Genomic DNA, 17,737 nt, shown 5'->3' on the forward strand with positions numbered 1-17,737 from the left:
GACGGGGCCACTGATCCCCCGAGATGCCGCCCTGCAGCGAGAGCCGATGCCCCCGCACTGTCGTTGTCCAACCCGATCGCCCGCAAACCCCGCCCTCCCGCACACAGGCCTGAGTAAGTATTATGAACTTTAATCTCAGGATAAAACGATCTTCCAATAGTTTCATGTCACAGTGATAAATATATTCCTGGTTAAAAATGGTCCTGCACCTGGATACAAGCTCATTAGGCATAAAACTTGAAAAGTGTGTAAATCAAAGGATATCTGTACCAATGGAAAAAGGGCATGGCAAATAACCCTGCTAGAGTTCATGCCCACAATCAGTCACCCATTTGATGGTTTCAGGAATCATGTTTTTCTCCCACATTCTCAATAGCCCTCAGATTTTACTATTCGACAGCACACTAGCAACATTTGACAAATCCTCTATAGAGAAATATTATTTATTGAATATTTTATTTCTCATTTGTTAATGCTTCTGGAAAGAGTTTATCCAAAACTATTATTAAACATTTATTTTAATAAGAAAAAGTTTAACATTACATAGGTCGAAAGAAGAGAAAACATGCAGATGTTGTTGAAAATTTTCAATAAATATTTAGTTCGGCCCTCGACTTAGTCCAAGTTTTTAATTTTGGCCCTCCGTGAATTTGAGTTTGACACCCCTGGGTTAGAGCATTGGTCTTGTAAACCAGGGGTTGCAAGTTTGTTTCTCTCTGGAGCCTCATTTCTGTGAGGGGCGCTGGACAAAGTGGCAACTCTCTTGTCTTCCTTATGGTACACAAAGTTAAAGAATTTCATGTATGTTACATTCTAAATGGAGTATTACATAACTGCCAATAAAAATCAATCTGCAAGTATCCTGATAGTATCTGATCCTTTTATATAATGCTGGTGGATCAGCTGTGTGCGGTTAAGAGAAGGTGTTGGCTGGCGTGACTGGGTTCTAAAGCAGCAGCACTGGTCTTGGATTAGCTCTGCACGCCAAATATCATTACAGCCTGCAAACATCTGGTAGGTCAGGCATTCTAATGCCTGCTCCATCAAGACAAATCCAGGAAACAAGAACACATTGGATGCCACAGTGAAATAAAAATAACACCCATTGAAGTCAAAGGTGCATAGTAGGGGGACGGTATTTTGCAACATATATTCTTTGTAATCACTGGATAACTTTATGATGTGGAACAAACCAGGCATTGAAACATACCTGCCTAATTGGTTCTGGTACTCTGTATTTACAGCAGGAATAGGTCAGGCGTGTGGCAGTGTCCAAACTAATCCGGTGGCCCACAGATACATAAATTGGTTTAGTGCTTTTCTCACAGCTTTTAAGAGCCTGTCACATGTAAATAAAGACATACATATTAGAGCAAGCTCATTATTTGAATTAAACACTGAAATAATTAAACCATTCATTTTCTATCACAGATCATTTATGCACAATCGGATGCAGAAATATATAAAATGTAGAGCCTGAATTCTCTCTAAAAATCTCAGCCATTCATCACAAATTTATTTCAAACTTGACACTTGATCTGTGGTACTCATTGGTCCGGACTGATGGTTTACCAGTACTGCGCATTACCGCATTCAAGGAACTGTTTGATTGCTGGTTGACGTAATTCAATATGGAAGCCACACCAACAGAACTAAACTTGCGATTTGTACTGCCAACTCTGATCGAGCTTTTCCCTGGTGCTTTTTATAACTGCTGATCTCACTTTCCAACTCCGTTCAAATTCTATGAATAACAACGTAGTATTACCCTATTAAAAAATGTTAAATATGTTTTCCCTTCCTCTGGAGGGAAGTCCTGTTACTGAGGTGAATATTACTCTGTCATCAATTATTAAAGGAGGAATTATACTTTGCTTTCTTTCATGGCTCAGCCTGCCAGTATAATTGAATTTGGGAAAGAGCAGATCATCTATCATAGCAGCAATTCCTTAATTCTTTAATTAACATGGTGATATGGTTTGAAGGTCCAATGCAGCACATCACTTTAGTTAAAGTGGAATTTGATAAAAGTGGGGGGAAAAAAAAGCAAAGATCTTATTCAGTGGTTTCTGCTTATTTGGGAATACTAAGAAAGTGTCATGTTTACAGTACATAGAATCAGCCATAGAATTATGTAGCATGGAAACAGGCCCTTTGGCCCAAGATCCAATCGGACCTAGGTGCCTACCTGAGGTAGGCCCATTCACCCATATTCCTCTAAACCTTTCCTATCCATGTAACTGTCAAACGTCTTTTAAACATTGTAATTGTACCTGCTGCTATCACTTCTTATGGCAGTTAGTTCCATACACCCAGCACCCTCTGCGTGAAAAAGCTCCACCCTCAGGTCCCCTTTCCGTCCTTTCCTTCTCATCTTAAACATATGCCTTTTATTTTTAAACTCCCCTGGGAAAAGGACTGACATCTACCCGATCTCTGCCCCCCATGATTTTATAAATCTGGATAGGGTCATCCCTCATGGAAGAAGTCCCTGCATATCAAGTCTCTCATTATTCAAGCCCTCCTATTCAGGCAACATCCTGGTGAGTCTTTTTGGCACCGACTCTGGCTTTATTACATCCTTCCTATAATATGCAACCAGAACTACATTCAGATGCAATCTCACCAAGACCATGTACAACTGTAACATGGCGTCCCAACTCTTGTACTTAGGTCTTCCTCACAACCCTGTCTGCCTGTGTTGTCATTTCTACCCCAAGCCTCCCTGTTGAACAACATTCTCCCGGGTCCTGTCATTAATTGTGCAAGTCCTGCTTGGTTTAACTTCCCACAATACATCACTTTGCACTTGCCAGAGTTAAATGTCATAATTTAACCATGCCCATTTTCTCAGTTCATCTAGTCCACTGCTCCAACAATTTTGGTGTAATCTGCAAACTTACCAATTATTCTCATCCAAATCATGAGTAGATACAAGGGGGATCTACCACTGATCCTTGCAGCATATTACTGGTCGCAGGCCTCCAATATGAAGAACAACCCTCCACTCCTTCCAATAAGCCAATTTTGTATCCAATTGATTAGATCACCTTGGATCTCATCTTCTGGACCTTGTCTGAAGCTTTGCTAAAGTCCGAATAGACAAAAGCCTTTTTCAATGTTCCTGGTTTCCTCTTCAAAAAAATTCAATCAAATTCATGAGATATAATTTCCATCCTACAAGGATATGCTGACTATCCCAACTAGGTCCTTGCCTTTCCAAATGCAGATTTATCCTGTCCCTCAAAATCCCCTACAATAACTTGCCCACCATTGGCATTGGGCCTTACAGCCTACAGTTCCTTGGTTTGTCTATTAAGAAAGAAGTTTTATGTACAGGAAAGGTTTCGGGGCAGACGAGTCAAGCACACATTTGAGTTGATCATTGATGGCATGGGTTATGGCAGGTGTCATAACTTCAAGGCATCCAAGAATGCTTTACGTCTAATAAAGCAAAACACTTTTGAAGTGAAGTTGCTGTAACAATTTTTATTTGTGATTCAGTGCCTTGCCACATTTAGTGAGCCCAGTATTTCTTGCTTCAATAATAAATGTTTCCAGCAAAACAGATTCCAGAGTCAGAATCAAAATGATCACTTCTGAGCATCTAAGCGTTCTACAGCAATTTCCTGAGCAGGTTCCTGCTGTGATAGTACAGATTCTATCACCAATGTGTATATGTACATATGTACAGATGGTAGCGTAGGATGACTCTGATTGGCTGAGACCTACTGGCAGATTTTAAAGGATTGCTCCTAGCCAGACCGGTCATTCTGGACTGGTCGACCTACTGGTGATATGCTCCAATCTTTTAGTTAATAAAAGCCTTGGTTTGGATCAACAAGTCTTTGGTTCTTTCAACGCGTACTACACCTGCCAACAGTGGACTTAGCTCAGGTTTATCCGCGTCTAACTGCATTGTGGTTCAAAAAAGAGATCCGAAAAACCATTTGCCTACTTTATAACATGGACTTACCATGCCTAAAACCTTCCCAGAGATTCCAGTTATAGTAAAAGCCTTTCCTCTTTCATGAAGATCTTTGATCTACAAAACAAATGCAAGAATTTACATGAAGCAATATCTAATAATAACCATATATGCTGTTGTAGAGGACGACTCTGTATAGAATGACCCATGGAATTATTATCTAATTATCACCTATAATACCCTCTGCATAAGATGACTCCCTCCCCAAAAATCTGACCAGTGAATGCCGTTAAAAAGAAAATAACAAGATTTTAATAACAAATGATCATTTAACGGTTTAAATTTTATTTGGATATTTTCAAATAAGCCATTTTAAAGCCTGTACAGAGCAACAGCAGTCGAACCAGGCAGATGGACCTCACAGAGGAGAGCTGAGACTTCACAAATAACTAATAGGGCATGCACGAGATTGCATTGGAGCCAGCAGTAAGATAGCAGTGGTGTTGAAACTTCGGCATGAAGGTAAGAATTTTAGACCTGGCGTATAGAATGTTCCCTAATTTTAAATGAAATTTTAAGTTTTGAGGATCATCCTACCGTAACAAGTTCAGAGAACCCCAAACCCAGTAGCAATAGATATGCACCACAACAAAGGGTTACTAAAACAAAAATTGCTTTTAATTATCTTTGAACATGAAAATAGAATCAAATTTTAACTTATCTCTATTGACTCACTTAACCCCCTTCTAACTCTAAGCGCACGTGTGTGTAAAAGTTCAGCAAAGTTCTTCGATTCACAGTCCAATCTCACTGGTTGCAACCAATTCTTATATGTGCACAGAAGTTAACATTAACATAGTTCACCAGGCTTTGGTGCTGAACAAGTAAATGGTTACCACTCAGAAGGGTTCTTGTTGGTTTTCAGAGAGAGAGAGTTTTTCTTGTTTCAGGTCACCACAGAGTTCCTTTCTGTTTCTTCTATACCAAAGGAAACACCAGACAGCCAGTCCTCTCCTTTGACCAGGCCGTCTTCCAAACCTTGCCAGCTTGTCCCTCTGGAACCGATGTCTGTCTCTCCTTTCTTTCACTCCCTCCTCTCTGAGAGCATAGCCTCTTTTCTTCTCTGATCTCTTCCTGCAATGATCGCATTACCCTCCAGACAGCAAGTTTTGTTTTCCAGACAAAGCTGCTACTGCCTGTTGATACATTTTTTGCCCTTTTGCAAACAACAATCCATCATGAGTCTCTTGCAAAAGCTCCTGGAAAAATTCTGTTTTAAAGTGTTTGTGTGTGACCTGCTCGAACAAACCTTTCCCAATTGATCTCCCAAACACCTCTATGTACTCTGTCACACTACAAAATGGCATTTACAGGTATGTTACTGACTGACCAGAAATAACAAATTCTCTTCTTGTGACACTAATACCATTTGTGATGAATGCAAAAGAGCATCAATTTATGGAGGAAAACAACAAAATCTGCAGATGCTGGGGTTGAGGGCAGGACACAAAAGTGCGGGAGAAACTCAGCAAATCATGCAACAGCTATAGGAAATAAAATGCAGTTATCTTTTCGTGCCTGAACCCTCTCTCAGGATGCCTAAATGAAAAGGTGGGGATGGGGGAAGGAAAAGGGGGAAAAACAAAGGCTAATAGGGGATAGGTGGGACAGTAAAGGCTGAGAAGAGATGGGGAAAGGATACCTCTGATCGAAGAAGGAGAGAAGAGGGTGGGGAACTGGAGGAGGAGGAATTGAGACAGAGAGATGAGGGAAAGAGAGAGAGACCCAGGAAGCAGATTGACAGAAATTGGAAAAGATGATATTGATTCCTTCTAGTTAGAGTCTGTCGAGCCGGAAAATAAGGTGTTGATCCTTCGATTTGCAAGTGGCCTCAACTTGGCAGTACATGAGGCCACAGATTGATATGTTAGTGTGGCAATCGTGTGTGGAATTGAAGTGGGAGGTCCTCACTGTTGCAGCGGGCAGAGTGAAAGTGCTCATCAAAGTCATCTTCCAATCTGCATTCAGTCTCCCCAACATAGGGCCTCAATTTATCTTTCTTTAACAGAAACAAAAAAAATTAATAATCAATTACTACTTCAAAATAAAGCTTGATGCATTTATCCATCCACAAATGGCAGTCACTTCTTTTCTAAGAATCCTGTCAGATCACAGAGTGGAGAATGCCATTCCAGGCTTGGCTTTTAAATACAAAACATTATTAGTAATAGTGTTGTAGATAGGGTTGGAGAGGCAACCACCCAATACCACTCCAAAGGAAGGAATGTCAAAACATTTAGGAGAGAAAAAAATCAAGTACCATGAAATAATTTGAATATAAGATACCACCCACTTTCCAATATGATCACAGCTGATCTACAAATGGTATCCTGTAACCTTATTAATAAAAAGGAGTAATTTATTCCAGAATATTTATACATTTTTAATATATTTTGGTGTATGTCTGCATTTATGTGCTGTGTGAGAAATGTATTATGCATTTCATCTGCTTGTACATCTACAGTCAATGTGCCTGCCACATTGACCACCGCCAGTGGGCTGATATCGCCTCAAACCGTGCATCTTGGCGCCTCACAGTTTGGCGGGCAGCAACCTCCTTTGAAGAAGACCGCAGAGCCCACCTCACTGACAAAAGGCAAAGGAGGGAAAACCCAACACCCAACCCCAACCAACCAATTTTCCCCTGCAACCGCTGCAATCGTGTCTGCCTGTCCCGCATCGGACTTGTCAGCCACAAACGAGCCTGCAGCTGACGTGGACATTTACCCCCTCCATAAATCTTCGTCCGCGAAGCCAAGTCAAAGAAGAACATCTACAGTCAATTGATAATGATCTCATCTAACTTGTACTTATGTTTTCTAGTTCATGACTCTCCCATTAGTGAAAATTTCCAAACATTTAGTTTGTCAAGCCCCATTAGGATCTTGTATGTCTGAAGAAGATCACCCCTTATTCTTTTAAACTACAACGAAAGGCAGGGACTATCTAGGACACCCCTTGTCTCAACCCAGAAATAAGCCTGATCATCCCTTGAAAAAGTACTCAGGTCCGAAATGCTGGTTGTACATTTTTGCCTCCTATGGACACTGCGTGACCTACTGAGTTCCTTCAGCAGTTTTAATGTTTTTACTACAATCACGGCGCCTGCAGACTTTCATGTTTCACTCCAATTTGCTCAATGAATCTTCTTTGTACTGCCTCCACTGCTATTCTATTTTTTTGGGTGAGGGAACTAAAACTCAAGTCAAACAAAGTTCAAATTTATTGTCTGAGTACATACATGACATCACATACAACCCTGAGATTCTTTTTCCTGCAGGCAAGGCAGAATTTTGACTTATCAGTAGTGTAAACTGTACTCAAAATAAAATTATAGAAAAGAGAGAAATGTAAACAAATTGAATGTACAAATACAGAAAAAAATTCAGTCATAAATAATATGTAAAGTAAGAGTCCTTAATGGAATCTCTGATCGAGTTTCTTGTTTAGGAATCTGATGGGGGAGGGGTAGCAAACTTTTCCTGAACCTGGTGGTGCAAGTCTTGTGGCACTTAAACCTCTTTCCTAATGGTAGCAGTGAGAACAGAGCGTGACAAGGTTGGTGTGGATCCTTTATGATTGCTGCTGCTCTCCAAGGGCAGTGTTCCATATAGATTATCTCGATGGTGGAAAGAGTTTTGCCTGTGATGTACTATGGTTTCATACTGTATAGGCTGTACTGTAAAAGATTTTACTCAAGAATATTAGCACATTTATAGACAGCAGCTCAGTGATATTGCTACTCATCAATAAAGACTAAATTAAGTAATTCTACCAAAGGGCTTGTAGAGAAACTCAATATTAAATAAAACACAGAAAATATGCAAGACCTTATTTCAAGCTGGTTTTAGAATTTGAATGATCAGGCCCTCTAAAAAACCTGGTCACTGAGAAAAAGTGTACATTTTTCTTTGCATTTGCTGAAGGTATTAAAAAAAGAGTGCACTCAGATCTATATGTCGCTCCCATTCATCCACTCATCTTGAGCATCCAATTGTTTATTCATAAAATCCTGGCAGCAGAAGTTTACATAAACTGTTGTTAAAGTACATTGAAGATACTCTACTTATCTCAGGAGGATTGGCAGGTAATTTAATGTTGTGTAAAGGTAACTTACCAAGCTGGTGATATGTCATTTAACAATAATTCTAAGGCATGGTAAGAGATCTGTGAGGAGAAGGACAATATTGTCGATGGAGAATGTGTGGTTCAGTGGTATTCTGAAAGCTTTTGTGAAGTCACAGAACAGGAGGTTATTTGTGGAGATTAAGGGAGCCGGAATAAATGGGCAATTAAAAATTGATAAGCAGGGAGGAAAAAAGGAAGTTATTGACAACTTCTCAGCAGTTGGAAGTAGGTTAACAGTGTTCAGCAGGATTCAATTCAGAGACCTCTTTTGTCTGTCACATAACTAAATGATCTGGACCATAACCTAAGGCATACATGTCAAACTCAGAACCGCGGGCCAAATTTGGCCTGTGATATAATTATATTTGGCCTGCAAGATCATATCAAATATGTATTAGAGCTGGCCCGCTGGCCGCCGCGCCAGTATAGTGCATGCACAGCGAATGCTACAAATCCCAGAATGCTTTGCAAATGCGTTGGCGCCGGCCCGTCAGCCCGCTAATCGTCCCCACCTCCTCTCTTTACTTTTATTAGCATCTGCGACCTGTCGCCTGACTCACATGTAATAAACCCCTTACGAAAAATGGCCAAATGAAAGAAAGAAAACAGGACTTTTCAAGACAGGTGGGAGGCAAACTCTGACCCCAGAGTTTGATGAACTTGCATCCAAGAAGAGATGCCAAGTATCTGGTTTAGACCCAGGTGCATCAGAGTAAATCACAGTGTAGCAAGCTAAGCTTGGATTCATATTTTCTTTGGTTAACTTTGGACTGTTCATAGTTGAAAGATTGGATTTTCATTGAAGCAAGTTGTTATTTTTTTGACTTGTTGGCTTGTGAAAAAAAATACATTTAAAAGGAGCTTAAAGGCTATAGAGAAATATTATTTATTGAATATTTTATTTCTCATTTGTTAATGCTTCTTCTGGAAAGAGTTTAACCAAAACTATTATAAAACATTTATTTTAATAAGAAAAAGTTTAACGTTACATATGTTGAAAGAAGAGAAAACATGCAGATGTTGTTGAAAATTTTCAGTAAATATTTAGTTTGGCCCACGACTTAGTCCAAGTTTTTAATTTTGGCCCTCTGTGAATTTGAGTTTGACACCCCTGACCTAAGGGATGGTAAAGAGGAGGAAAATTGTAAATGACAGTCAAAGAGAAGGAATTGCAACTAATTCTGACATTCCAGATGAACATACTAGAATAATATGGAAAACAATGGCCTGAAAGTGAAAGATAACAAATGTGCAATGGCGATGCAGCTTTTGAATGCACTGGCAGATAATTAAGATTGAACACCTGATTAGTTGGGACAAACATCCTATTGCTGCACTATAATTTTTATGTTCAAGTATTTATTTAAATACACACAAAGAGCTGGAGAAATTAAGCAGGTCACTCAGCGTTCTTTATAGCAAAGATTTACATTTAATGTCTCTGGGCTGAACAATCTATTTTAATCATAAATAGTCTTCCAAAAGTCATATCCAACACCAAACCAAAGCAATCATATGCTTTTTATTGTCAGCATGAATCAAAATGAACAAGAAGTTCAACAGCCTGAATTATTTTTTTTTACAAAACTGCCTGCATTTACCTTTGCTGTACAGAAGTCCCAAACCTGGTGTTTAGGCGCTCTGATTCCCTGGTTCCATCCCACCACTGGATTCCACATGGAATCTAATGGTGGAGTCTGATGGAGGTTTCCTGGAGATTCTGCTCCCATATCCCCTGTTAGGTCAGACCCTGTGCAGATCTACAAGACCATTAACTTCAATGGCCATTTACAATGGTGACCAAGAGAAAGAGCAAGTTAAATTACATTTTCAATTATGTTTTTATTTGCATAGCAATGTTTAATTTAAAAATATATCTGAATGGCAAATGAAACACCCAAAAAATCTTGACATCTTTGATTGATTGCCAAGCTGAGGCAAGGCTTTGTAGTCAATCAATATCTTTCACAAGATACCGTGGCAGGAATAATTCTGGACCATTTACATCAATTAATGTTGTCACTCAAGACCTAGATGCCATCCAGGGCTTCTCCACTCTGCTCCAGGACTCAGCTTGTAGGATCATTCCCAAAAACTGAAATCATAGTTGGAATATTTCGCTTGCAGTTCTGGTCACCATGCAATAGGAAGCTCGTGAATGCACTGTGGGTGTAGAGGAGATTCACTAGGATGTTGCCAGAGATAGAACAGATCAGTTACGGATAGGCTGGGCTTATTTTCCTAGGTGTAGATGAAGGTGGGGATGGGGGGGTTGGGGAGCGAGGGTGGTTGACGGAAGCATAAACAATTATGAGACCCATTGATAAGGTGGATCGTAGGACAATTTAACCCTACAGTGGAGGCATTGAAGACCAGAAGGTTTAGGTTTATAACGAGCAGTAGGCAATATACTGAGGATCTAAAGAGGAATTTTTTTGACTCAGATCTGGAATGGAGGCAGGTACTCTCATAGGATTTAAGGAACAATTAGACAAGCACTTAAATCATTGAGGCACAGGAGGCCTCAGACCAAGCGCTGGAAAATGGGATTAGCACAGATAATCGGCAGAGCTTGTTTCTGTGCTCCATAGTTCTATGGCACAAGAAGAGTGTAATATCTATAAGGCTAGTCACCGAATATTATCCATTCAGCAAAATCCAGCCAACGTGATAGCGATTTCCTCCCACATTTCAAAGGCATATGGGGTTAGTAGGTTAACTGATCACATGGTGTGCTTGGCTCGTGGGCCAGAAGGGCCTGTAACAATAAAAATTAAATAATGACTTTCCTTCCAACTTTTATATATATTCTGAATAAAGCTGCCACAGTGAACCAGTGGCATAGGCCTAAACAATATGATAGTACAAGAAAGGCTTAAAATCTGATAACTTTGTGAATGAAATTATAGTGTACTGCAATTTCAGTCAGAAAATGGAGGAAGGAAACAGGAGCTCAACAAAATTATTAGAATTTAAATTACGTGGCTTTAAATTTGCTTTGGTAATCTTGTATTCTCCTCACACTTACCCTTCATCGTGCAATGTTATGTGTTAGATCCAATATAAAGAGGTTAGAAAAGAGCCAAACCATTCTCGTGTGGCTAGCAGTACCAGTGATACTGAACCTCACACACATCATGGAGTGAGTGGCGAGCACAAAGTTCCTTGATGTGCCTATGCAGGATGATCTACCCGCACCCACAACACTTCCTCGTTTGTCAGGAAGATCCAGCAGCGCCTATGTTTCCTCAGGAGGTTGAGGAGGGCAAAGCTACCAGCCCCCATCTTGACAACATTTTACAGGAGCACAGTTAAGAGTGTCCAGCTGCATCATTGTGTAGGACAGTAGCTGCAAAGCATCAGACCGGAACTCAATACAAAGGACCATAAAAATGGCCGAAAAGATCACTGGAGTCTCCCTTTTCTCTTTTGACAACATTTACTAGGAGTATTGCTTAAATAGGGCTCAAAGAATGATTGAGGACCCTTTCTATCCAGCACAAAGTAGTGTTGACATTCAACCATCAAGAAGGAGGCACAGAAGCATCACTGGCTCTCCACTCAGCTTTGGATCATCTCAAAAACAGCAAACTCATACATAGGGTTGCTCTTCAACTGTACAACGAACCGGTTCAAAATAGCATTTTTGCCATTCCCACTGGACCAATGTTAACCAGGTCTCTGTGCCCTTTCAAACTCACCACCCCAGAACAAAGGTGCACCTATCCTCCAGTAGTGACGTCTGCATATCTGCTGTCTCTTTCACACTGGGCTAACCGGTACGCCGATTTAAAACAAATTGACGACGATACACCCTTGCCTGAGTGCCAGTTCACGAACGTTCACACTGGCATGTTAACCAGTAGATTGGCGGTTAATTACTGGGTTAACGTGCCAGTGTGAACGGGGCTCATTATTCCCTCAGTGTTGGTCAAAAAACTTCAAACTCTGGGTCTCTGCAACTGGATCCTTGACCTCCTCATTGGAATATCACAATCAGTATGAATTGGGAAAAACATCTAGTCTTCACTGTTATCAACACAGACGCACCTCTAGGATGTGTGCTTAGCCCACGGCTCTACTCATTATGCACCCATGATTTTGTGGCCAGGCACAATTCCAATGCTATCGACAAATTTGCTGATGACCCCACAGTTGTAAAAGTGGTTTAAATCTGAATGTTTGTTACTATGATGTCGCAAAACACCAAATTTTGTGACTGTTCTTGATAATAAATTCTGATTCTCAAATTCAGGACTACCAGGCGGGGAAATAGCATCTTCCCGCAGGCTGTGAAATTGATGTTAAATAAATCATTCCAAAATATATATATATATTTACTTTAAATTTGATCTTTATGTGTAAGATTATGTGCTGTGTATTGTGTGTGTATATGTGCACATCATTGTTCAGGTGATAAGAAGACTTGAAAATAAGTGGGAGATGAGCCCAGTGACAAATAGCAACTTACTTCACTTTGTCACAGGACTATAAAAGGCTGAGAATCCTCAGACTTGCTATGGGATTAGAGATTATTGGAAAAAAATTCCCAATTTGAAAAAGTTTATTCAATGGTTATATTTTTAATAATTTCTCATAGTTTTAAAGTTTATAATTTTAAAATATTTTAAAATGAATATTTTGAAGCTAAATTTTAAATTTAGACATACTGCACAATAACAGGCCCTTCCAGCCCACAAGCCCTTGCTGCCCAATTACACCAAATTGACCTACAATCCCCATTCATTTTGAAGGGTGGGAGGAAACTGAAGCATCCAGAGGAAGCCCACGTAGACACGGGGAGAATGTATAAACTCCTTTCAGTCAGCATCATATTTAAACTTGGGTCACTGATACCATAACAACATTGTACTAACCTCTACGCTGACCATTCCGCTATGTTAATAGATTTTACATGCGTGATTGTAAGATTGGTAGTTACTGAAGTCTCGTTAGTTCACTGCCCTGACTTCAACTTGTTTGGCCCTATGCATCTGGCAAGGTTACGTGCAGCAGACATAGACCACGTGGAAGCAAGTCTAGAAGGCAGGGCCAATATAGCTCAACAGGGCCAATGCTATAAACTCAAACCATAACATGGCAGATGCTGAAAACCTAGAAAAAAAAATGATGTTACAAATACTCACCAGATTAGGCAGTGTCTGAGGACAGAGATGGTATCCTTGTGCAATGTCTAATTCAGCCCACTATCAAAATTATTATGAAAACTCTCACACCCAGCCAATAATGAAGTAATCTACAATGAATGTTTGAAAATTTATTCATTCATTTTCAAGGATCAGGAATTCCAACCGTGAGAAATTTTCATTTACACATCTACCCCCCCCACCCCCCACACCAGATTCTCTTTATTATTCCAGCCAATAAGCAGGTAAGTAATTGCTCAATGACTCATGAGCTGTTTTATATTCTAACTCCACAGTTTGGACTGGATTTGAATCTCGATGCAGGAGAAAATTCCAAATCTATCTGTTCAACAGTGAACCAGAAAATAAAATATTTAATGTTAGAACCCAAATGGGAACAAATGAAGAATTGCTGGAGGAACTCATTGTATCAGACAGCATTCATGGTCAGTCACCGTTTCAGGTCAGGGCCCTTTATTAAGACAGTCCCACTGAATTCCTCCAAAAATCCTTTGTTTGCTCAAGATTCCAGTAAGTGCAGTCTTTGTGGATCTTTAATTTTTTTAATTTATATTTTAAATTTAGACACTCAGCACGTAACAGGCCCTTCCAGCCCACGAGACTGTGCCGCCCAATTACATCCAAATGACCAACAACCCCCATACATTTCGAATGGTGGAAGAAAACCAGAGCACCCAGAGGAAACCCAAGCAGTCACGGGGAGAATGTACAAACTCCTTACAGACAGCGCCGGTTTTGAACCTCAGTCGGTGGCACCGTAACAGCATTGTGCAAACCGTGCCTCCCATGGGAAAAGGGACAGATTTTGAAAGTCTCTTCCAATTTATTTTGTGGTTCTATTTGGAGATAAGGTACCAACTGATGGCACACGTATAATTTGGTGTTGATAATTTGGAAGTTACATTTTGAAATTTGAACCCAGAATCTATTTAGTATTGAGAAGTGAGGAAATGGTAGCCTCAGACCTTGCAGCTCTGAACCTCGTGAGAAAATGCGACAATTATTTCTGCTGTTTGCAGACCACAGGCATGGTCTAGAAAGATTTCTTCATTTATTATATTCTCAGAACACACTGAAAAGCTGCAGAATGATTATATTATTAATGCTAGTACCAAAACCTTCCTTCAGTATTTGAATTTATTGTTCCTTATGGGTATCATGCTGTCATTCTTTTCAAAGAACTACTTTTTCCTGCTTCGCTTCTGTGGCTATAAAAATGCTCAAGTCAGATTGAATTCAAATTGAAATTCCTGAACAGATGATTTTAGGATATCCAACTTCAGAGCTGTGACAAGTTGATTAATCTGATATTTCAGATGCAAAGGTATACTTTGGGTACTTCATCATTACCTTTTCTTTCAGCAGATGCTTTTCTTCCAGACCATCCACGTGAAGAAGGTTTTTGGCGACCCCAATACAAGGCAAGTCTGTGAGGACGCCCAAGTGGCAGGCAACACCAAATTCTGCCCCAGAACACAAAAGTAAATATACAGTATATTAGGATAGAATTCTGCATGGTTATAAACATTCATGTAATTAAGCACCTCCCCGTTTATTTGTGCATTGTAACTCAGAATATTAATCTTACAGCTCACTTCACTGCCTCATCCCTTGTCTTGCAAGATTTTCTTCCAAGTGTTTATACAATGCACCACTAAATCCGTTTCCAATACCATTTATTGTGTTTTAAAAAATGAATCACTTTTGCTCTTTAAATCTGTTTTGTTCCTGACCTCTTACAAAAAACGTTCATCTTATTTATTCAAACAAAATCTTTACAACTCAAAACACTATAAATTCCCTCTTAATCATCTCAAAGGAAAATTGTGGTCTTTCTTTGTTGATGAAGCTGCGTCACCCTTGTACAGTTTTGCCTGGTCTGCAGTGCCCAGAGTAGATTGCAATATTCCACCTGGGATTTAAACTGTGGTTTACAAAAGTTTTGCTGTGTATCTATTTAAGCCAAAGATCACATATAGTTTTTTAAACAATTTTCTCAATGTACAATCCTCACTGAACGATTGCATACATACAAATCCATGGCACCCATTTTAAGATTGTTTAGTTTATGATGTCTTTCCACTTTTTTTCCAAAATGCTATCAACATGTTTCCAAATTATCAATGTTTTACATATCCAACCAGCAAGTCATGACACTGTTAAGTCTTGATAAGAAAATTAAGGTGGCTCACTTGCAGTGTTCAGTCATGAAAAAGAAAGGACAAGTTGTCTGTGTGTTTAAGGTCAGTGCATGAATCACTGTGGCCTGCCACTTGCAATCAAAGCAGTATTATCAGAATCATGGAGGATTTCTGACTTTTGCAATCAGATGAAAATCTATGCGCATTGCTTTTCTTTTCCAAGAACCATTACATGGTACAAAAAATTCCTTCAAGGTGATCTCTGACATTTGAAAAATAATAGTGAATTTTATCAGTTCAAAGGAGATCCACTATCTGAGGTTCCACTTCCCCAGAAAACTGGGGCTTTGAAACTCCATGCAAATGGAATTTTAATGTGAAGAGAAACTAATCATGGATTTCACAACCTTCCTTCTTATAAACTGAATGCATTTATTTAATTTTAGAATTTTGCAGAATTCACCAAATGTTCCAATTGAACTTCTTATTCCCACCTCCCCTTTAAGAATTGTTTTACTTCCTTTCTTTCTCCCATACTTCATTTACTGATTTTTCTTCTCAATGTTCTGTCATCAGGTAGAAGACCATGATAGAGGATCTAATACATCTCTTTCCACTTTTCCAAGCTGAGAGTTCAACCTAAATGCTGCACATCCTTCGTAGACAAGACTATTAAGACAATTATTGGACCAGAAGTTTTAATACAGATGATCAACAAAACAGCCGAGAAGATCAATGGGGTCTCCCTTTCCTCTACTGATGACATTTACTGGGACAGTTGCTCAAACAGGGCTCAAAGAATTATAATTCCATCCAGCACACATTATCTTTGACCCATTATTATCTGGAAGGAGGCAGAGGATCAAAATCAGGACTGGCACGCTGTGCGATGGATGAACTATATCCTGTAACCCAGTAAATCATCCCAAACTATTTATATATGCTCATTTTAAATATATCTTTATGTGTACATATATGTCATTATTATGTACTGTGTATTGCATGTGTGTGCACCATGGTCTGGAGAAAGTTTGACTCATTGTACATGTACAGTAATAATCAAAAAAGAAATGTCCATCAGAAAATATGCTTTAAATATTGAACTGTTTAATTTGAATCTTTGAACCTAAGGTGACCTGACCTTAATACCTCTCATTCCAACTTGCGTAATTGTAATAAAGGTTTTAATATTGCTTTATGGTTTTTGTGCTTCTCTTAACAGTGGGGTCGAACTGTCACAGATGTTTGTGTCAGCAATGAATGGCTGTTGTCTGAAATGTTGAAGAAACTAGGCCGCCAATATTCACGACATGGATTCACATATTTACATTGCAAGACTGTGTCTGGCATTTTTTTGGAGAGGGAACCATCAGTGTTAATGGTAATAAACTAGCTTAGCGGCCAACCTCGTTGGAGAAATCTATGCAGTTGAAGGCAAACTAGGAAAAGTTCATTTCTAATCAAAACCTGTGGATGCTGGAAATCTGAAATACAAACAGAAATGCTGGGAATACTCAGAAAGGCATCCAGGGGAAAGACAATACGAGCTAAACCTTCTTCCCCCACTTAGATACCACTTTAAGTAATCCATTGCTAACCACAGACCCCTGTGGCTGTTTCATCAGATTGTACTTGTGGAATCAGATGACAATAAATTTGACTTGACACAGACAACTGTGGAAGCCAAGTCATTGGGAATACTTAAAGCAGAGGTTCTGAGGTTCTTGATTAGTATGGGCATCATGGAGGAAAAGCAAGAGAATGGAGTTGGAAGGAAAAACTCATCAACCATAATTTAAATGGTAGAGGACACTTGATGGAGTTAATGGCCTAGTTCTGCTCCTAAGTCTTATGATCTTGTCAAATCCAACAATTTCCAATAACTGGCTCTGTGACCGTGGAAAAATCTGCTTTTTCTGTTTGTATCAGAACTGGCCAGCTCCATTATCAAGTAATCCAATTGCAATATTAACTGTTTTCCTCTTTCCACAGACTCTGCCTGACCTACTTGACATTTGCAGCATTGTTGTTTAGGTTCAATTCTGACAGCTTTAATGCATTCCTTTTGTTATTTTCTCTATCCCTCTCCTGCTTGCCCTCTTGCTCATTAATCTATCAACCAGATGTCCTGTAAACAGTGGAATAACTTTATCAGAGATACTCCCTTTGTCCAAGCCCATCCTCTCCCGCACTCTGCAATTAAAATCGCAATTGTTTTCTCACTTTCCCAGTTCTTATTAAAGGCATTTGATTTGAAACAATTTTCCACAGGTTCTGCCTGATCTCCTAAGAGCTTCCTGAATTTTCTGCTC

The 17,737-nt window shown here is 39.5% G+C and overlaps 1 protein-coding gene across 1 annotated transcript in view; it reads right to left on the reverse strand.

The window, feature by feature from the left end:
- Positions 1 to 543: 543 nt before the first annotated feature.
- Positions 544 to 17,737, reverse strand: part of LOC138756902 (endonuclease V-like) — a 32,355-nt gene continuing 15,161 nt past the window's right edge. The window contains exons 5-8 of the mRNA XM_069923294.1: positions 14,635 to 14,747; positions 3,977 to 4,045; positions 1,211 to 1,339; positions 544 to 771 (exon numbers count right to left, since the gene is read on the reverse strand). Coding sequence (XP_069779395.1) covers positions 616 to 771; positions 1,211 to 1,339; positions 3,977 to 4,045; positions 14,635 to 14,747 — 467 coding nt within the window. The 3' untranslated portion in view covers positions 544 to 615. The remainder of the gene's footprint in view (positions 772 to 1,210; positions 1,340 to 3,976; positions 4,046 to 14,634; positions 14,748 to 17,737) is intronic.

Source organism: Narcine bancroftii, chromosome 3, assembly GCF_036971445.1.
Source record: "Narcine bancroftii isolate sNarBan1 chromosome 3, sNarBan1.hap1, whole genome shotgun sequence".
Lineage (NCBI taxonomy): Eukaryota > Metazoa > Chordata > Chondrichthyes > Torpediniformes > Narcinidae > Narcine > Narcine bancroftii.